We start from the raw sequence: 21,975 nt of genomic DNA on the forward strand, positions 1-21,975 counted from the left end.
CTGGACTGCCCCCTTTTCCACTCTGGGGGCCACTTCTAGCCTGAGATACTCTGGGTTCTGCCCTGAAGACTTGGGTGACCTCAGCATTGCACATAATCTCTGGGCCTCAGTTTCCTGTCTACCAAATGGACACAATTCTGGTGCCACGGGGCTTCAAAGGCTCAAGTGCCTCAAGGATCTCGGGGAAAAATCGCTTTAGTTGCGATCAGAATAATTAATAAAACGTTTCGTCTGGAGCGGGAGCAGAGGAAGTGAGAGGGCGGAGGCGCCGAGGTGACAGCGGGCTGGAGAGGTGGAGCTAGGGAATGGGGAGGGGGCGGGCCCGGCGCAGCGGGAGCTCCTGGCACAGACGCACCCCGGGAGCCCGGCAGTCTGCACCCCAAGCGCAGCAGCCGCCCAGAACTATGAGCCGTGAGTTCGACCCTGAGGCCCCCAGGACCCCTCTTCGCCTCCTGGTGGAGCCTCGAATGCCAGGCTCAGCCCTCACCTCTCGCTCTGCAGGGAGGAGTCGCTTGCGCCGGTGTCCGCTGCTCCTGCTGCTGCTGCTGCTGCCACCGCCGCCCCCGGTCCTGCCCGCGGAGGCCCCGACCCCAGCGCCTGGTAGGCGGCCCACTCCTCGCCCCCGGGGGGCCCCCCAGTCCTGCGCCCAGGCCTGGCCCCTCCTCCCCGGGGGCCGACCCAGCTTCCCCTTTCTGCCCAATGGGCCTGGGATGGGGGAGGGAGCTGACTCTGCTGGTGGGAGAAGGGCGCTCTGAAGACCCCCAGGGGCGAGGGGCCTTGGCTAGGGCGCCACAGGCTATTTTGGGGGGAGAGGGCAAACTGGGAGACTGGGCCTTGGTGGAAGGGATAGCGCCTCTGCGGTTCCCTTACCTGCTCCCGGCCCCCAGCTGTCCCAGCCGCCTTGCCCCCCAACAACCCCTGCCCTTTAAATCCTCAGCTGTGAGGTTCCCACTGGGCAGGTGATTTAGGCTCCGGGAGGTGCGTAATTCTCTCTAGCTCACACAGCACATGGTGGGCCAAGCGTTTAAACTTGAAATTGCAATCTATCTTACTCTAGGCACTTTGCAAAGTCTTTCCACAGAGCCCCAACCCCACTCACCCCAGGCAAGCACCACCATTCCCCTCCAAGGACCCTGTTTCATCACGCAGAAGATGATGGGGAAAGTCAGATCCTGTAAAATTCCACCACTCCTGCTCCCCTGCCACATGCATGTACCAGGTTCCGGGTGAAGGAATTCAACTCCACCCTCAGCCAGCCTCCCTCCCGGAGCTTATGGCTGGCGTGTGTGTGTGTGTGTGTGTGTGTGTGTGTGTGTGTGTGTGCTCGCGTGTGCACGCACGCATGCATGCTCATGTGCAGGTGTGCAAGTCCTGGGCATACCTTCCTCCACCACCTCGCCATATGATCTCTGGGTCTCCACTTCCCCTCTGGGGGAAAATGTGGGCCAGAGAGGGCTGGTGGGAAGGTGGTTGCAGAGAGGGGTCTGAGTTTTCTGTTGTGATGCTGTAAGGACTTGGAGCTTAGTTGAGAGAAGAAAGATGTCTATGAGGACTGTGAATCAGCCCAGATTTCCCAGAGGAAAGGCTTTTGAGTAGGTGGCATTTGGGGAAGCCAGGTGGAGGGTGCTTCCAGAGTTTGGAGATAAGCAGAGGCCCAGTTCATGGGGAGAAGAGAAAGAAGACTCATGTGACCAGCACTTTACAGTTTACAAAGCCCAGCTACGGGCCTCTACTTCTTGGTGCTCACGGCAGCCCTGCCAGGGAGATGTGTCAGACCCATTCTACAGAAGGGAGAGCTGAGGTCCAGAGGGGTCCATTTATCTGAGACCCAGCAGCAGAGCTGGGGCTGACCAGGCTGCATGAGTGACCGATTTGTCAGCCCCTGGATCAGCACACCACTTCCTCTGAGGCTTCAACACCCCCCCCCCCCCCCCCCCCCCCCCCCCCCCCCGTGCTGAGGCTCCAATCCCCCAGGGCAAGAAGGGCTGGCCTGCCTGTCTACCGGTGTGTTCACTAATGCCCAGTGAGCCCTGGTCTGTGCCGTTTTGTTTTTGTCTTTTCTACTTATCTTTATATCATAAGTGTTTAAATGGAATTATTCTTTTCACTCCACAAACATTCCCAAGGACTTGCTTTAAGTTTTTGGCTGGAGCTGGAGATGCAGAGCTGAGAGGGGCCCAGATCTCACAGGGAGTCAGAAATGCCCATAGACTGTGATCCAGAGGGGGTCCGGGGTCACGACTGCGGGACACACAGGGGTGTGTGAGGCTCCAGGCAGGGTGAGGAACACAGGGAGGCTTCCTGGAGGTGCTAATGTCTGACTTAGATCCCCAAGGAGGTGGTGAGTGACGAGAAGGGCTCTGAGGCTTTACTACGAGACTCTGTAAGGTCTTTCTGATGGAAGTGATGGCAGAGCAGAAGCCTAAAGCTCTGCACCTTGGGAGGCAGATGGGAACCTAGGAGTGGGACAAGAGGCAGGTGCTGGCTGGCAAGGGCCTTTGGATGTGGGTGAGGAGACAGGACTCCAGCCTGAGGGTGAGTGGGTGGGACAGGTAACTTGGGGCAGAACTGAAGGCCAGGAGACTTTAAGGAGCATTGTTGCCAGGGTCAAGGAAGGAACAGCAAGGAACTGCATGCGGGGCTGTACTCTACTTCAGATCTGTGAGGCAAGACGCCTGGGCATCTCCCCTGGGAAGCCAGAGCCTCTGGGTGCCCTTAGAGGTACAGCAAAGGTCGACCCCCAGGAGATGAGGGCTGCAGACTCACCTAGGGGCAGGTGGCAGATGGCAGGGAGAATGTTGCTTTGATTTCTCGTGTAGGGGAGGAGATTGAGTCTGGCTTGGAGGGTAAGGCCATGCAAGCAGAGTCTTAATGCTCCAGTTCATCACCTCCAGCACCTGGACTTGGCCTAGTATTCTCTCCTTGGCAAGAGATACATGGCTCTGAGCTCTGTGCAAGAGGGTCCTGAGGCCAGTGAGCCCTGGCACATGGCAGGGGGGAACCCAGCCTGAGAAGAGTCCCCCCTGCTGCACACAGCTGGCTGCTTCCTATCTGCAGTACCAGCTGGGCCTTTGGGGGGGGGGGCTTCCTCTCCAGCAGACTCTCCCAGCAGGGGGTGGCCCAGCTGATGGGGCCTTGTATGCTGGTGCCTCAGCTCTGGCTGCTATCTCCGCTGAGTATAGGAACTGGGGCCCAGGTCTGGTTAGTCAGGGCCTCCCCGCCCCCTGCTCTTTGGCAGCCAAACCCCTAGAGCTTCTCTAAATATTATTCTTAGGAGATTTCAGCTCAGTCCCTGTAATGGTCCCTCTTGCTACCTGCAAGGTACCCTCTGCATCCCAGTGGACATAGTGTTCCCATACCCTGCCCAGAGCCCTGACTCCTGGGCTTGGGGACATTTCTTTGTCTGAATCCTCAGAAAGTCCTGGAGCTAGACAGTACTGGATAGTCTCATCTGTGGGAATATGTGTGGGATGAGTAGGCTGGTCAACCCCACCTCTGGGGTGGCTTAAAGATTCAGTGAGAGCAAGTTGCAAGGTTCTCAGCTGATGGGCTGGGGGATTCATAGTGATGCAAATAATGGAGATTTATGGGAATAGATGTGCTTGAACCAGAGTAGAGAAGAAGGGGAGGCAGAAAAGGAGGCATCTTAGAGCTCGTCTGCTCCATCCCCTTTCTGGGATACATAGGAATGAGGACTGGAGGGTGGAAGGGATGTGCCTGAAAATATACAACTGGTAAAAAACAGCCACTCTCTTGATACATTTTCCCCAACACCTACCGGGTACCTGGCCCTGTACTGGGAACTTAGTACATTTGGTGCCTATATCTCCCCACTTCTCTTTCTGGATTTTTTTAAAAGATTTTATTTATTTATTCATGAGAGACATGGAGAAAGGCAGAGGCACAGGCAGAGGGAGAAGCAGGCTCCCCGTAGGGAGCCCGATGCGGGACTCAATCCCAGGACCCCAGGATCACGCCCTGAGCCAAGGGTAGACGCTCAACCACTGAACCACCCAGCTGTCCCTTTCTGGATGGTTCATTATACAGGGTGTTCTCCACTGATCACAGAGCAGAACTGGCATGAAAGCATGCTGGATTTAAGTTAGACTGAAGGAAGGCCTTTCTTTGTGAGAAGTCCTAGAACTCTAATTGCGGCAGGGAATGGTGATCCCTCTGAGGTCATTCCCAGTTCATGGTTCAAAGTGACTGTCCCACCCCATCCGCTTCCCAGATCCAGGCCTGGGAACCTCCAGTGGAAAGAAGGGAGGAAAAGAGAAGAGAGTCCAAGTCTTGGCTCTGCCACTTCAAAGCTGTGGGGCTTGGGGCTAGGCTCCTGCTCCTGAGCCTCACATTCCTCATTTGTGCCACAGGGAGTCTTATCCACCGTCCTGTGGAGTGCCGAGCAGATAAAAAAGAGTAGGAGGCACGCAAGGCTGTGGAGTGGTTGCTAGAGCCCCGGAATTCCTGGCAACTGTGACAGTCCAGTGTGCTCAGGCTCATCCCAGGGAAGAGGCACTTAGCTCCTCCCTGCCCACCCAGACACCCAGGGACCCCAGTGACAGCTGTTGTCCTCACTGGGGAGCTTTTCCTGCCCAGGGCAGCTGGTGTTTATGGAGACATCACGAAGCAGGAGGGAGGGAAGGTTGGACAGCCGGGCCGGGTGGGAGGAGCCTTCCCTGGGCACATCTCCTCTGCTGGCAGGAGAGGGATGTGGGCAGGAGCTGGGTCAGAACTCTGGGGCAGGCAGTGGGAAGGCTCGAGGCTGGCCCTCAGAGCTGGCTACCACGGATGAGGGATGCTTTTTGGCCAAGGGTCGCCAAAGAGGGTCGCCATTCTCTTGGCTTCATTTTATGAACTCCGCAAACATTTGTCAAGCTCTGGCCAGCACATCTGGATCCTGTGGGTGGCTGGATCCTCTCGGGTGGAGCTCGAGTGTGGGCGTGGCCAGTGTTAAAAAGGAGAAAGTGGGGGGGAAGCATGGCCCCTTCTCTGGGGGGGCTCATGGTGGAGAGAAGCAGGCCAAGTGGGAACATGGAGCAGGGCGAAGGACTCTCAGGGCAGATTTCCTGGAAGATGCAAGAGGTGAGCTCCCTGGGAGGGTCAGGTGGCCCTGGAGGGCTTTGTTAGGGAAGAGCAGCCCTCTGGGCAAAGGAAGGAGAGCTTTCGGCTTGGGGGCCAAGGGATGGGGCTGCCACAGCTCCTGGAGTCCTTCTGAGAGCCCTGCTGCAATAAGGGTGGGGAAGATGAGCCCAGAGAAAGGCTGGGCTTTTAGCCTTGTGCCTGCTTGGTGGTAGGACTGACCCATCTGTGACAGAGGGCCTCGTGTGTCAGGCTTGGGAGCCACACGGCGGGGGCCTTCCGGGGCTCCTGGGCAGGTGAGGTGGGCAAGTGGACAGAGCGTCCTGAGCAGGAGGAATCAATGAGGAGAGCCCCGAGCCAGCTGTGGGTGATCATCCACTCACCCTCCTTGGCATTTCTGGGCCTGTGGCTTTGGGAGGGGAGGCTGAGTCCTGTCCGCTGGGTCTGCCTGTGTTGGCTTGATAAGGCCATTTCTGTCCAGCCCTCTTCCGGTTGGCCCTACCCTGCTGCATCCCTACAGGGTTCCACAGAGACGCCATTGTGGGACTGTGGGAGTGCCAGGGCTTAAGAAAAACTATTTGCATGATTCCTGCGATTCTCTTCTTGCTGGAACGCCTGTGTGTGTGTGTGTGTGTGTGTGTGTGTGTGTGTGTGTGTGTGTTGGGGGGAGTGCTGCTGCTGCTGGGGTGCTCCCCTGGGTGGGGGCCAGGAGCGCTCTGCTCTCCAGCCCCCATGCTGCAAAGTGAAGAGGCTGAGAGAGAAGGGGTCAGTCCTTGCCTAGGGTCATGCCCTCTGATAACAACACCCTTCTACCGCCTGTTGCTACCCTCTTGGCTCCCAATAATCAGTGGTGCAAAGAATAGGAGTTCCAAGTACTGTTGGTTCTGAACTTAGATGAGGAAGTGTGTTTGCTCAATGGAGTCTGGTGTTTTTGATATGAGACCAGGGAAGCAGCCCTTGCCAAGATCCAGGAGACTTGGGTCTACAAGGAAAGCCCTGCTCTGTTCTATGTCCTTGACCAAGCCTCCCCTTCTCCCTGATCCTCGGTTTCCCTCACTGAGCTGTAATGAACACCAAATGAGCCCTGAGAAGTCTCTGACTCTGCTGTTGAAGAATCACTAAAGCAGTGCAGATCTGAGCAAAGGGGCTGTGGTCAGCAAGACCTGAATTAGACACAAGGAGGGACTTACTGGTGTGGATTTCACCAGGAGGCAGGAGGGCTGACACCAGAGCTCCATTCACCAACTCAGGAGATTTGTCCAACCCTATCTGTGCTGTTTCCTTGGTCCCTGACCTTCCTTAAGATCCTGGAGCCCAGAATCCACTCTGACATGGGCCACGGCTGGGACTTCCCTCAAACCCACGCTTTGTCTACAGGGATCTGGGAAAATTCTTTCCTTGGGCTTGAGTGTTGAATCTGGGGGTGGTGGGGTGGAAATGAAAGGCAGTTTGTCTGGTATGACTTTCTGGGTGACCTGCGTGAGGTTCGCCTTATCTGGCCTCAGTTTCCCTATCTGTGAGTGGGCATTACGATTCCCGCTCTTACTCCACTTCTGCAGAAATAGAGAGAAGGTGGACACTCTCATCTTCCTAGTGTCCAGGTGCCTAGAGTTTAGGGGCTGGGTTTTTTTGGGGGGGCGCTGGCTTGAGAGAAGCCCCCCTTCCTTATCCACAAACCCTGCCCTTGGTGCTGGGCTCTGACCTGGCAGGAAGTGAACGCTCTAGAAATCTCTGTGGCTGCAGTATCTTATCAGCTGTTTCCTAACCTTTGGTGTCACAGTTGGGGTCTGGACTCTTTCCCTACCCTACTCTGACAGCAGCAGGGAAGAGAGGGGACTTCCCCTGGGGGCACAGTGTGGACGGGGCTGGAGACCAGAGCAGGGCCTGAACAAGGCAGGGCCGGGGACTTCTGTGCATGACTGGGACAACAGAGAGGACCCCCGAGGTGAACACTGAAGTCTAGAGAGGGCCCCTGAATGAGTTAGAACAGAGCTGTGACTTGAGTCCATGCCCTAAATCTGGCCCTACACTTCCCTGTCAGGGCAGAATGGGGGTTGGGGGATCACTTTAGAGTGGTCTGTGATCTTTGCTTCTTCCCTGCAGTGAACCCGTGTTGTTACTACCCATGTCAGCACCAAGGGATCTGTGTCCGCTTCGGCCTTGACCGCTACCAGTGTGACTGCACCCGCACGGGCTATTCTGGCCCCAACTGCACCATCCGTGAGCTGGGACTCCTGGCCCCACTCCTGTCCTGGCTCCCCTGACTCCCCTGGGCTAGTCCCGAGACCCACGGACATCCTGCCCTCACCCTGGCCAAGGCTCTGTCTTCCTTCCTTGCCTGGCTTTGACCTCTGGCCCTCTCCTTGACCCTGCTGCGGCAGAGCTCACACCCTGGCCCCAGCTCCTGCCCTCACTCACATCTGCTTCTGGCTCTGTCATGTGTCATGTCTCCCAACTTTTCACCCTTACCCTGCCCTGTGTGTTCTACCTGGTTCCATCATGGCCAAGTTTTCCAGGTCCCATCTTCCACTCCGGATACTTCTGATCCCGACTGAGTGCCTCCTACTATCCCTGCAGCCGAGCTGTGGACCTGGCTCCGGAATTCACTGCGCCCCAGTCCCTCTTTCCTCCACTTCCTGCTGACGCATGGGCGCTGGTTTTGGGAATTCATCAATGCCACCTTCATCCGTGACATGCTCATGCGCCTGGTACTCACAGGTGAGCGGAGTGCGTCGCCCCCCCCCCCCCCCCCCCCCCGCAATCTGGGGAGCAAGAAATCCTGCCAGCTCTTGGAATTCTTGACATCTGATAAGGACAGTGGGTGGGAGACTGTGATGCCAGATTCAACATGTCCAACCCAAGAGGAGGGAGGGAAGGGGGTGTAACAGGGGATGGGAAACCCATTGTCACCACTGTTTTCATCCTCTATAGCGCGTTCCAACCTTATCCCCAGTCCTCCCACCTACAACATAGCGCATGACTACATCAGCTGGGAGTCCTTCTCCAATGTGAGCTATTACACTCGTGTTCTGCCCTCTGTGCCCCAAGATTGCCCCACGCCCATGGGGACCAAAGGTAATGGAGATGGGGTTAGGGAGCTGGGCCTAGGGGTCACAGAGATGCTCTGTTCTCTTTGGGAAAAAGCAGGTGGAAGAGCAATTATTGACCCATTTCTGAGACGGGTGGACCAAGGCAAGATATATGACATATCCAGAACCACAGACAAGGACAGGGCTAGGGAATGAGGGCCTCTTGCTGAGGTCACCTAGAAAGTTAGGGCAGAGTCAGACTAGTGCTTCTGTATTTCCAGGGTGCCTCTTTACTTGAACCCTTGTCTCCTGAATTGGTAGGATCCTGCTGGAATGGGGGGGGGGACTTAAAAATTGAAATGTAGGAAGGAATAGTGTACTATTTTTTGGTTGCTAACTCCATGTTTGGCTCTTCACTGGTGTAGTTTACTGTGCTTCATCAGTAAGAGTTCTTTCCTTTAGTTGCCTGAGACCCCACTTGGTCTCACTGGCAGGAGTCTTCTTCCTAAATCTTTCTTCCCACTCCCCCCTTGATTGCCCAAAAACCCAGGGCTTTACTCAGTTCAGAGCCATGAAGTCTGCTTTAAGTATAGAGGAAACAAGAGAAGCGTTGGTCCACCATTGACATCACTTCTGTTCCTGGCTGTTGAATGCCTGTCCTTTGCAGTCCCGTGGTTGTGAGTCTTTGCTGGTTCAGAATGCTGCATATATATTGATGTCCTTACTTGGGTCTCTAGGGCATTATTCTGATGGTTTGCACTCACATATTTAGCTACTAAACCTAAAGCATGACTATCCTACCAGATAGCTGGATCTGGCAGTTTCTGGACTCTGCCAGCCTTTTGCAGGAACCAGTCCTTGCTCAGTGTCAGTCTGAGCCATGATTCTAGGTTATAGGGTATAGACCACTCCCTCCAACTTCCCTTTTGGTGAGTTTCCTTAGGGGTGCTTGATCTTCTTGCCCGCTGGAGGAAACCAGTTGGCCATCTCAATCCAGAGAGGTTCTATTGATCTTGAACCTTCAACACTGGGACTCGTTTAAGGTATTATAAAAGGATGCCTTTACCAAAACACAAAAATTCTGTCATTCCTTTCTGTGTGGGCATTCGGTACTGACTTATCTGATACTGATGTAATTAAGAAGGCTCTTTTTTTTTTTTTTTTTTTAAGATTTTACTTATTTGAGAAAGAGAGAATGAGTAGGTAGGGGGGTGTGGAAAGGCAGAGGAAGAGGGAGAAGCAGACTTCCTGCTGAGCAGGAAGCCTGACATGGGGCTTAATCCCAGGACCCCAAGATCATTACCTGAGCTGGCAAACGCCTAACCGACTGAGCCACGCAGGTGCCCCAAGGAAGGCCCTTAATACTGATTCTCATGATGACAGACACCTGCTTCAAGATGACCTGTTGTCTTTTCTCCAGACGGAAAGACTGGCGTCATTTAACATAGGTTGGCAAACTCCAGCCTACAGCCCAAATCCAGTCTACTCCCTACTTTGTGAATAAAGTTTTTTTTAGAACTTGGTCACATTCATTTGTTTAGGTATCATCTATGACTGTTTTCCCCTACAGCAAAGCAGAATAGATGGTGACAGAGCTCATATGTTGGCAAAGCCTAAAATATTGACTAGCTATCTTACAGAAAAAGTTTGAAGTTCACTGATCTTTGATTTATAAGATCCCATCACACCAGTGCTCAGTCATGTTTATATTATCTCATGAATGCCTCAAAATACTGTGTAAAATAGGTATCATTTGCCTTATTTTACAGATAAAAAAATGAGGCTCAGAAAGATGTAGTGAATTCTCTATGTTTACACAGTCAGCAGGCAGCATCCCCAGTTGTAATTAACTAATTGTTTAATTATTAATTAATTTTTAAATATTTTATTTATTTATTTATGAGAAACAGAGAGATAGGCAGAAGCAGGCTCCCAGTGGGGAGCCTGATGCGGGACTCACTCCCAGGCCCCTGGGATCATGACCTGAGCCAAAGGCAGATGCTCAACCACTGAACCACCCAGGTACCCATGTCCCTAGTTTTAAACACAGACTACCTTGCTCCAGGGCCAGGAAGTCCAAGTTCCTTTTTTCTTTCTTCTTGTTTTATTTACTTTTCTTTCTTCTTCCTTCTTGATTAACTTTTTCAAAGTTGCAAACACATCCAGAAGTTGAGAGGAAAGCATGATAAACTGCTATGTATCCATCTCTCCACTTCAAAATGTACCCATAATTTGCCAATCTTATTTCATCTCTTATTTTTTATGAGTAATCTATAGCAAATTCTAAATATCATGCTATTTTTACCTATAAATATTTCTAGGGTCTTTTGGTAGAGAAAGTGCAAGGGCTATCCAGTAGGAGGGAGGCTGTTCTGGGCTTCCTCTGTGGACCAGTTTGGTCCAGAGAACCCTGAAGGTCCTGGGGCAGGGAGACTGAGGCAGAAGGCAGCTACTGCCCCTTCCCACCTCCCCAACCAGGGAAGAAGCAGTTGCCAGACGCCCAACTCCTGGGCCGTCGCTTCCTGCTCAGGAGGAAGTTCATACCTGACCCCCAAGGCACCAACCTCATGTTCGCCTTCTTTGCACAACACTTCACCCATCAGTTCTTCAAAACTTCTGGCAAGATGGGTCCTGGCTTCACCAAGGCCTTGGGCCATGGGGTGAGTACCTAGGAGGGGCTCAGGACTTCTCTGGACCCCAACTTAGCACGTGCAGGCCATCGCCGCCGAGGCAGCCCCTGGGGATCTGAGTGGACCCTCTTTCTCTCCTCAGGTAGATCTTGGCCACATTTATGGGGACAATCTGGACCGTCAGTATCAGCTGCGGCTCTTTAAGGATGGGAAACTCAAGTATCAGGTAGCACTGGGCTTACAGGTGGGGCAGTGGGAGAGGCCTCCTGTGGTCTTCCCTGGCAAAGGATATAGTGACAGCCTAGGAGGGCCAGCTGCAGGAGCTGGAGGTGTGTGTGAATAAGAGAGACAATGAACCCGGGGAGAAGGTGCCAGGCCAGAGAAGCACACTGGGAGCAGACATGGCCTCTCATGTTCTCCTGGGAGGTAGACTTCCAGACTTGATAGGAGGAGATGGACATTTCCAGTCTGTATATGTACACTGAATTTTTCCACCATATCATTTGGATACTATGATGTGCCTCATGTAGGTGACTGAGCATTGACCATGAGAGTTAATGGATCCTGACCTTAAGGAACTCACAGATGAGTGAGGGCCACCCCCAGATGCTAGGATGCCTGTTCCACAAGGACTTTGTGCCTGCACAAGCACCGTCTACTAGAAATATGATGTGAGCCACATATGTCATTAAAATTTCTCTGGTGGCCACATTGAAAAAGGTAAAAATAAACAGGTGAAATTGATTTTATTTTTAAGATTTCATTTATTTATTCATGAGAGACACAGAGAGAGGCAGAGACCTAGGCAGAGGGAGAAGCAGCCTCCTTGCAGGGAGCCCAATGTGGGACTTGACCCCAGGACCCCTGGATCACACCCTAAGCCAAAGGCAGATGCTCAACCACGGAGCCCCTCAGGTGCCCCTGAAACTGATTTTAATAATGTATTTTATTTAACCCCATGGATAGCCAGCACAACATATTACCATTTCAACATGGAATCAATACAGAAATTATTTTTTTCATTTTATAGATATTATATATTTTATTTGTATTATATGTGTATGCATCCCAAAGAACAACATACCACATGTATTTATATTTTCCCCATAATACATTTTTAAATAATAAATTTATTTTTTATTGGTGTTCAATTTGCCAACATACAGAATAACACCCAGTGCTCATCCCGTCAAGTGCCCCCCTCAGTGCCCGTCACCCATTCACCCCCACCCCCTGCCCTCCTCCCCTTCCACCACCCCTAGTTCGTTTCCCAGAGTTAGGAGTCTCTCATGTTCTGTCTCCCTTTCAATACAGAAATTATTAAACAAATATCTCACATTCTTTTTTTTTCCTGCTAAATCTTCAAACTGATCTATATTTTATATTCACAGCACATTTTACTTTGGATGCCAACTTTTCAGTAGAGATCTCTGATCTGTATTTAGATTTCACAAAGTTACAGTTAGAAAGTAGATTTACATGCTCAAAGTTGTTCTGAGCATACTTAAAGATGTTCCAATTGCTGACGTAGTCATTTTAAAATTTAAATCTACATGAAATAAAGTTACAGATTCAGTTCTTCATTCACACCAACCACATTTCTAGTGCTCAACAGCTACATGTGACTAGCCACTCCCCTATTGGACTACACAAATCTAAACAAACCAAACTCTGAATCTTTAAGGCTAAGAACAGAACTTGGCTTGTAGTAGGCCCTACTACAGGTCAGTGTATGTTTATTGACTAAATGAAAAATCTGCCATAGAACCAGTTACACTTGTGATCGCCCACTAGGAAGGGGCCATGAGAGTGCTGGGGAAGTGTTAGGGTGGGGAAGGCTTCCCTACTAGGAAGATCAGATAAATCAAGAACTTCAGGGAGGATGAGGGGAGTTCAAGAGGCCAAGGGGGTGGAATTGGGCTTTCTGGGCTAACAGTACCTGGACTTGGACTTGGAGAGGATGGACAGCTTGTGCTACTCAGAGGGAGTGAGGGAAGGGGCATGTGGTGGCTGGACACCTGAATGACTGCAGGTGAGGGGGGAGACACCTATGGGGCGTGTTTAGGATTTCCAATTTCTGCCAAGAGCAGAGAGAGAACGTGGGAGGGTTTGAAGCCAGGACATGATACTAAATTTGTGTTTTTTAAAGGATTACTCTGGCTGCGGTGCTGAGAATGGACTATCTGGAGGCAAGGGTTGACATAGGGAGCCACTGACGAGAAGGGTCAGCGTGGAAGATGAGGGTGGGTTAGAAGTAGGGGGTGGCAGAGGGGATAGAGAGAAAAGGACCCATTCTAAGATTTAGGAACTAGAATCAGCTAGAATTAGCAGGCCTTGGTTAGGGAGGGTGCGCAGTTGCTCTGTGTGACATGGACAGCTGTAACTAGGGAATGTCAGCTGTGGCAAGTGCAGGCACCCACGCTGTCCCCAGGTTGCCAGGTGGTCCCATCCCACAGGTTCTGGATGGAGAGATGTACCCGCCATCTGTGGAGGAGGCGCCTGTGTTGATGCACTACCCACGGGGCATTCTGCCCCAGAGTCAGATGGCCGTGGGCCAGGAGGTGTTTGGGCTGCTTCCTGGGCTCATGCTCTATGCCACGCTCTGGCTGCGTGAGCACAATCGTGTGTGTGACCTGCTGAAGGCTGAGCACCCCACTTGGGATGATGAGCAACTCTTCCAGACGGCCCGCCTCATCCTCATTGGTAAGGACTCCAGACCTGCCCTGTCATGTCCTCTGTCCTGAAAGGCAGGGGTTGGGGGGCTTGGGGAGAGAGAGTTGGGATGAGATGCTATAAGCCCTTGAGCAGGGCTCTTCTGCTCTGTGAGGCTCAGTTTCCAAATCTGGAATTTGGGGCTAATGATGATTGTAAGGATTCGTTGAGATAATGACAAGCACTTAGCACATAGTAGGCCTTCAGAAAATGGGTGGCCGTGATGGTTGATCATTAGCTGGGTGACTTGCAGCAGATTTGATTAGCCACCCCAATCTGTTTCCCTGTCTACTGCCCCAGAGGCACACAGTGACATCCCTAACATGTGCAGGTCAGACTCCAGCCTGACCAGCCTTCTGGAATACTCCTGTTTCTGCCCTGTGTGTATCTGCCTTCCTGGGGTTTGGTAGCTTCTGGGTGACTCAGGGACAGGATATTTTTGTGTCCCCTATGGGGGCGTGTCTGCAGCCTAAAATGTCAGATGGTTTCCTGCCTGGAAGCCTGGTCCCTGACACCCCTGTCCAGACTGTGTTCACTCTGAGTCACCAGGAATCCCTTTCCCCTGCCTCTGGGCATCCCTGGGCATGGCTGGTCCCAATTATATTGCCTGATTCACTAAAGCCTGGAAGAGCCAGGCATCAGGGACAGGAATAGCCTAGAGAAGGAGAAGGAGCTGGTTCTTAAGTCCCAGCATTTTGGAGACTTTGATCAGAGAGGGCAAGTCTATAGCTGGAGGCTGCTCAGAGTATTGACTGCTGTTCGGAACTATGAACAAAGGTGATGGAGCTGTATATCCAGTGCTTTGGTTCATCCTCCCCAACAACCTTCATCCCAGGGGAGCTCCTTCCTGAGTGGAGCAGAAGGGTTCCCCACATGCCTACACCTAGCACTCTTTCCCACTTGCATGTGATCATTCTCCCAATTATGTGGGGCCCTGGGCCAGGTAGGTGCTGTCTATTATTCCCAACGGCCCTATCCGTAGCATCACCCCGCACATTTTACAGAGCAGGAAGGCGAGGTTTACCTTCACAGCCCAAGCTCAGATTGGCTAGAAATGGTTACGCCAGGTTCTAGATGCTGCTGATGGCCAGTTTCATGGCTCCAAATCAATTTGCTAGAAGCCAGTTTGTCTCCTGACTAATCAGCCAAAAGAATCCGTTTCTTTTCCGATCTAAATGACTGGTTTTCATTCTGTTACAGAATGTTTAATTTGTTTCTTTCCTGGCTCTTTACTCTATAGCAGGTTACTGAGAGGGCCGAGGAAAAGCCATTTATGAGAATTCTGATATATAAGAACATATGAGAAATGTAAATGGGACTAGATTCATCTTCTATCCTCAGCCTCCCTGTTTTGCTGTGGTGGCAGCTGAGAGGTCTCTCTGAAGCCCCCTGTCAGCCCTGGAGGGTGTCTGCAGGCTGGAAGCCCTCATGAAGCTCATCTCCACTTTCCCATTGTTGCGACCGCTCTCACCTCTTTTCATGGGCCATGGGAGGGTGGTCACCCCTAGCCACAGAACCAACTGTTGGGCACTCTCCATGTCCCGCTTAGTGGAGCCGACAACCTCCCTTGGAACGTGGTAGTAGCTGAGGGCTCTTGTCTTGGGACACGGGTCCAACCTGAGACGGAAAGCTTTGTTTTCACACCCCCATTTAAAAAAAGACAAAGTGAAAGTGGCCTCCCGGAATTCAACAACAGTAATCACACTAAGGAAGTGAAGAGCAAGCCAGCACCTTTCACAAACTGGCCTGCCTCCCGAGCCGAGCCCGGTGGCTGAGTCTCGGTGCTTCCTTGACCCTTGTCCCCATCCTCTGTCCCAGGGGAGACCATCAAGATTGTGATTGAAGAGTATGTGCAGCAGTTGAGTGGCTACTTCTTGCAGCTGAAGTTTGACCCGGAGCTGCTGTTTAGCGCCCAGTTCCAGTACCGCAACCGCATCGCCATGGAGTTCAACCAGCTGTACCACTGGCACCCGCTCATGCCAGACTCCTTCTGGGTGGGTTCCCAGGAGTACAGCTATGAGCAGTTCCTGTTCAACACCTCCATGCTGACGCACTACGGGATCGAGGCCCTGGTGGATGCCTTCTCTCGCCAGAGCGCTGGCCGGGTATGCCTCCACAGAGAGAAGAGGGAGAGGGCAGGGCGTTCTGGGATGCATCCGACCCAGACCCAAACCCCAGTGTTCTCTTCCGTTCCATGGGGCAAGGTCACTCTCACATTCCCTCATCCATTCCTTTATTCTTCCTCTTGTTCTTTTGTTCATTCAGCAATACCAGGTGCTGGGGGTAGAGTGGCAAGTAAGATCAACATAGTTCTTGGGTCCTTGTCCCCTTGCACTGACACCTAGCGAGAAATGATACTCCTATAACAGCTAACATCATATGAGCATGCACTTTGTGTAAACATTGTGTCAGGTGCTTTCTTTTTTTGATGTTATTAGAATTATAAAAGCAGGGCAGCCCCCATGGCGCAGCGGTTTAGTGCTGCCTGCAGGCTGAGGTGTGATCCTGGAGACCCAGGATCGAGTCCCATGTCGGGCTCCCTGCATGGAGCCTCCTTCTCCCTCTGCCTGTGTCTCTGCCTCTCTCTCTCTCTCTCTCTCTCTCTCTCTGTGTGTGTCTCTATGAATAAATAAATAAAAATCTTTATAAAAAAAGAATTATAAAAGCATGTTAAGAGCCACAATACGAAGAGCCTATGATGCTCTGGGAACTTGGAGAGGGCTTGTGACCCAGAGTTGAGAGCTGTAAGATAAGGAGATGATGTCTGAGCGGAGATCTAAAGGATGAAGAGAGCTCTCTCAGGGAAAGAAGTAGTATTGATGGCAGGGGATGAACGTGCTCCATGTGGAGGGGACAGCATGGCAAGGGCCTGGACATCAGAGGGCATGGTGATTTGAGGACCACGAGGACATTCAGGATATGGTAATGTATGTGAAAGTGTCTTTACATAGTCGGGCTTTATGAAATTACAGGCCTCTGTTTTGGGCTGAATTGTCCCCATCCCCCACTCATATGTTGAGGTCCTAACAACCAGTGTCTCAACTGTGACTATATTTGGAGACGGGGCCTTAACAGAGGTCACTAAGTTTAAATGAGGCCAAAGGGTGAGTCCCACTGTGACTGGTGTCCTTACAAGAAGAGGAGGTTAGGATACAGACATGCAGAGTGGGAAGACTTAGGGAGAAGAGGGCCATCTGTGAGCTAAGGACAGAGATCTCAGAATGAAACTCACCTTGCTGACACTCTAATCTTCAACTTCTGGCCTCCAGACTGTAATGAAATTTCTGTTGTTTAAGGCACCTGTGCTGTGATACTTTGTTATGGCCACCCTAGCAAACTAATACAGCCCTTTCCCTGGAATTTCTAACTAGCTCCCTCCTAAATATCCCCTCCCCCATGCTTGGAAACTCCTATCTCCTCTGTCTCAGCTCCCTTCACCCCTGTTTCTCTCTGATCCTTGTCCCCAAGCCTTATCATGACATTGTGGCACCATGTGGATTTAGGTTTACCACTGGTAATTTGACTGGAATTAGTGTGCACTGCCACCCCTGGGCAGCTGCTTGTTGGTTTATGGCCTCTGTTCTCTGTGGGGACACAGACATGAACAGAGACAGTAGCTTTAGCTTTGTGTTGGGCTGTATGGATTGCAAAGCATTTTCAAGGAACAGCCATGATACTGTATGAAAAGCCCTGGTGGTGTACTTGGTCCAAGGCAGAAGGGCGACAGAAGTGTGTTGGCTCTTGGGATGCTCAAGAAAGCATGAGAAGCGATAAAACAGGGCTTTCTCTGATCATTGCTACACATGGCTGCCATCTTGGGGGTTACCATGGGACCAACACTATGATAACTGCTTTGCATACTTTATCTTGCTTGTTTACCACAACCAGATCAGGTGGGTGCTCTTACCTTCCCCATTTTTGCATATGATGAAACTGAAACAAGTAATTTGCCCAAGGTCCCTGCCTTAGTTTCCCAGGGCTGCCATAACAAAGGACTACAAACTGAGTTTATTTTATTATTTCATATTCCTGGAGGGTACAAGGTATGGGCAGGGCTGTGCTCTCTCTGAAGTCTCCCGGGGAGAATGTGTTCCATGCCATTGTCTTAGCTTCTGCTGGCTACTGGCAATCCTCTTAGACACATCACTCCAACATGGAGTCTCCCTGAGTCTCTGTTTTCTCTATCAGGATACCAGTCATTATTGGATCAGGATCCCCATAATGGACTATGACCTCATCTTTGCTTGATGACATCTATTTCCAAATAGATCACATTCACAGGTGCTAGGGGTTAAGACTTCAACATATCTCTTTGGGGGACACAGATCAACCCACAAGGGTCCCACAGCTTGCAAATGGCAGAGATGAGATAGGCACTGGCCTCTGCTAGCCTTTATCCAAGGTGAATGATTTCATCCTACCATGGTTTTCCTCTTTCCTACCCCATTACATTTGTTTTATCTAAACAAAACTCTTTCTTAAGCATTGACATTGTCAATGCATCCCAAGCAATGAGATGAAAGAAAATTGAGTTTTCTTTAGACTAATACTCCTTAACTGTTATGAACCAAAATTTTTCTCTGCGGACTTTTGATCTTACCAGGTTCCCTGAGCTTTGAACTCTGTTTTATCTCCCTTCACAGGATATCACACCAAGTTTAGTTAAGCTAACATTGTGTATACACTATGGTTTTCATGGCAAAATTTTATCTCCCTTCACAGGATATCACACCAAGTTTAGTTAAGCTAACATTGTGTATACACTATGGTTTTCATGGCAAAATTTTAGCTCCCTCCCTGCTAGCTTATGACTGCTACCCCCCAGGACACTTGGCAGAAGGAGAAACAACACATAGTCACCTGTGTTCCCGTGGATGGCTTTAACTGCTGTGAATGATACTCTGTGTTCCTACCATCTGGCTCTGAGTTTATCTTTCCTGGTGGTGGTTGGTTAATAGTGGTTCACTTTTTTAACAGGGAATGAAAACCAATTGAAAAACACTCCTTAGTAAGACCCCCATCTGTATTCGTTGATAATAATGGATTTGAAGAATGCCATAAAGTTTCAGCCCCCCAGACTAATATCTGTCCATCCATTTGTTCCTCATTTGCTGTCTCAGAAACCCCTCTGCCTCTCTACATTTCATTCCCAGAGCCAGAATGCCCTTCCCCTCTGTTTGAGCTGGTGCCATGCTGGCCCCTCTTTTATGGAATCCTAGTTAATGAACCTAATAGTTGTAGAACCTCCTGTAACTGGATGTTGGGATTCTCACCTAAATGCAATGGAGATGTCCTCCTGGCCCACTGCCACTTAAATGATGAGGAAGCTAAGACTCAGGGGTGTCCCTGAGAAAGCATGATAGCAGCAGACCCGGGGCCATGTCCCTAGCATGGTGGCTGCTGAGTCCAGCCGTGCTCTGTCTGTGCTTGGGAAGAGCTCCTGACCTGAAGTTCTCCGGGACAGTGTGGCCTGGCTTTCAGACTGCAGCTATGTTTATGTCTTGGCAGATTGGTGGGGGTAGAAACATAGACCACCATGTCCTGCACGTGGCTGTGGAAACCATCAAGGAATCCCGTGAGTTGCGGCTGCAGCCCTTCAATGAGTACCGCAAGAGGTTTGGCATGAGGCCCTACATGTCCTTCCAGGAACTCACAGGTGAACAGCTGTTTCCTGAACATAGGCCTGCCTTTGAGGGACTCTCAGTAGAGTGAGGGGGACATTGTGGAAAGAGTGGGGTTATTATCACCCCCCAGTGCTATGACTGTGGGGCTCATGAGAGGTGTGAGCACCGTGTTGGGGAGGGGGATGGGGATGATGGGAGCAAATGACCCTACTTGGGGGAAGAAAGTGGCTTCTCAGCTGGGTTTGAAGGAGATAAATAGGGATTTTTTTGGATGGAGAATAGGGGGAAAGGTATTCTATGTGGAAGAACAGAAAGTACAAAGGTGCAGAGGTCATAAAGAATGAGCCTGTTAGGGAGAACAGCAGTGGGAGCAAGGTGCTTATGTGTGGGGAGGGTGGGAGTTAGCGATGGCAGATTGGAGCCAAATTTGGATTCTGTGTGAAAGGATTTGGGTTTTGCTCTACCTAGTGGTTCCTAAATACCCACTTATGGACCAGCTGCTTAAGAATTGCCTAGAAAATGGTTTAAAAATACCAAATCCCATATCTCTCTCCCCGAGATTCTGATTCAGTAGGCATGCATGGTGTCCAATAATCTGTGTGTGTGTACAATATATATACTTTCTTCTTCTTTTTTTTAAGATTTTATTTATTTATTCATGAGAGACAGAGAGAGAGGGGGAGAGAGAGAGAGAGAGAGAGAGAGAGAGAGAGAGAGAGAGAGAGGCAGACACAGGCAGAGGGAGAAGCAGGCTCCACTAAGGGAGCCCGACATGGAACTCAATCCCGGGTCTCCAGGGTCAGGTCCTGGGCTGAAGGTGGTGCTAAACCACTGAGCCACCAGGACTGCCCCTTTCTTCTTTCTTCTTCTTCTTCTTCTTCTTCTTCTTCTTCTTCTTCTTCTTCTTCTTCTTCAGAAAGAGTCTAGTCATTGGGCAGCCAAGAGTTTGGGAACTCTTGTCACAAACAGTGGGAGGATTTGACCAGGGTGTGATATGACCCATGACTGTGTACTAGTGCTTTCTAGAGGGTGGGTTTGAGGAAATAGATAGAGAAGCTCTATGTCTGTCCCCTTCAGTCACTGTCTGTGAACATGTGGGCCTCACATTGTGAGGAGAGAGTTCCCCATAATTCTGTTACTCTTTAATCTCCCGTGAAAGTCCAGAGAGGGAAAATAGCACTGTAAATAAATCTCTGTGTGAGGTTGGACAAGTTACATTACATCTCTGAGCTCCAGTAGCATAAAGGGACTTGAACCAGATGGAGAGTGTCTCCCTCAGGCAGTTAGGGCACCAAGAAGATAGATGAGTTGCTGAAGGTCACATGCTGTCTGGTGGCCAATCTAGGCCCTTGACTCCTTATTCAGCAGCAAATTTCTCCTCTAGATGCAGCCCTGGAAGAAGGGTCAGTGAGACAGGCCAGATGTTAGGGCATGTGCTCAGCTGTTCAGTTGCTCTTCTGAAGTTCCGTATTCTCCCTCAGAAAAAGGTGGGCCTAGAAGTTTCCCTCCTCACATTAACCTTAATGGTACCACATCTCTGACTCTAGCTTCCCCTCCTTTCAGGGGAGAAGGAGATGGCAGCCGAGTTGGAGGAGCTGTATGGAGACATTGATGCCTTGGAATTCTACCCGGGGCTGCTTCTGGAGAAGTGCCATCCAAACTCCATCTTTGGAGAGAGTATGATAGAAATTGGGGCTCCCTTCTCCCTTAAGGGCCTCCTAGGAAATCCCATCTGTTCTCCAGAGTACTGGAAGCCGAGCACATTCGGTGGTGAGATGGGCTTCAATGTGGTCAAGACAGCCACACTGAAGAAGCTGGTCTGCCTTAACACCAAGACTTGTCCCTATGTTTCCTTCCGCGTGCCTGACCCCCACCAGGATGGCGGGCCTGGTGTGGAGCGGCCGTCCACAGAGCTCTGAGGGGCAGAGCAGCAGCATTCTGGAGGGTGGACTTGTCATCCCAGAATGCTGAGGCTAGGGTTAATAATCCCAAATGTTGGGTCTTTGGTTTGCCTCAAGAATATCAAGGTCAACATTTAGAACTTTGTGTCTCTCACCCATTTTCTGGAATATCATGGTCTTGTTTGTTATTCTAGAATGCTGAATTCCTGGTTGACCATCTAGAATGGATGGAGTGATGCTTCTTTGGCAAGCCAGAACACTGGTTCCTGGCCGACAACCTAGAATGTCAGACTTCTGGTTGACTTAGGACGTAGGCATTCTCTAATGTGAAGCTCCTGACAGAATCATCTAGAAAGATAGGGGATTCTTATTTTGCATTCTAGAATTCTGGGCAGCCCTCCAGCATGTTGATTTTTTTCACTGGCAGTTCAGAATGTTGTGCTCTTGATTGCTGATCCAAAATAGTGGCTGGTATGCCAGATCAGTCTTGCTCCGAATGCCTAGAATGGTAATTTGATTCATTTTCCTGTTCAGTGAGATACCCACAAAGCAGGAGAATCTACAGTCTAACCAGAGTGCATTGCCTGCCTCTGTGCCTGCCCCGAGGACTTAGGGGGCAGAGTGTTCTTCCTGGGACGCTGACTCAGACCCTGGTCCAAGGAGATAGAACAGGTGGGCTTTTTCCAGGTCATTGGTTGGAGGCCACCAGAGCTCTGTTGCCATCTTTGTCTTGACTCATGACAGCTTTTTCTCATGAAACTAATAAAATTCTTTTTCCAAAATGCCTATTATGTATTACTTTTCATCCCATTCCCAGATGCAGAAGCGACACTGGAGTGGTCTTTCTCCAAGCTGCCAGCTCAGTGTGCTAGAGGTTGTAGCATGATACCTTCCACTGACTCTAGAGGCTGTCATGACCTAACTTTTCCACCACTGATGCTCCATTTCCCTACTGTGGGTCAGGCATTGCCCTTCCACGGGCTGCTCTCCTAAAAAGATA

The 21,975-nt window shown here is 50.8% G+C and overlaps 1 protein-coding gene across 1 annotated transcript; it reads left to right on the forward strand.

Annotated features, from left to right (window-relative positions):
• Positions 1-271: 271 nt before the first annotated feature.
• PTGS1 (prostaglandin-endoperoxide synthase 1) lies at positions 272-21,757 on the forward strand. Its single transcript, XM_041726943.1, has 11 exons — positions 272-411; positions 502-600; positions 7,183-7,299; positions 7,657-7,797; positions 8,011-8,154; positions 10,587-10,768; positions 10,881-10,964; positions 13,195-13,441; positions 15,269-15,555; positions 18,959-19,106; positions 20,638-21,757. Exons 1-11 carry the CDS (start codon positions 306-308, stop codon positions 20,991-20,993), a joined length of 1,911 nt encoding a protein of 636 aa, XP_041582877.1. The 5' UTR covers positions 272-305; the 3' UTR covers positions 20,994-21,757.
• The last annotated feature ends 218 nt before the right edge of the window (positions 21,758-21,975 follow it).

Source organism: Vulpes lagopus, chromosome 12 (assembly GCF_018345385.1).
Source record: "Vulpes lagopus strain Blue_001 chromosome 12, ASM1834538v1, whole genome shotgun sequence".
Taxonomy (NCBI): Eukaryota; Metazoa; Chordata; class Mammalia; order Carnivora; family Canidae; genus Vulpes; species Vulpes lagopus.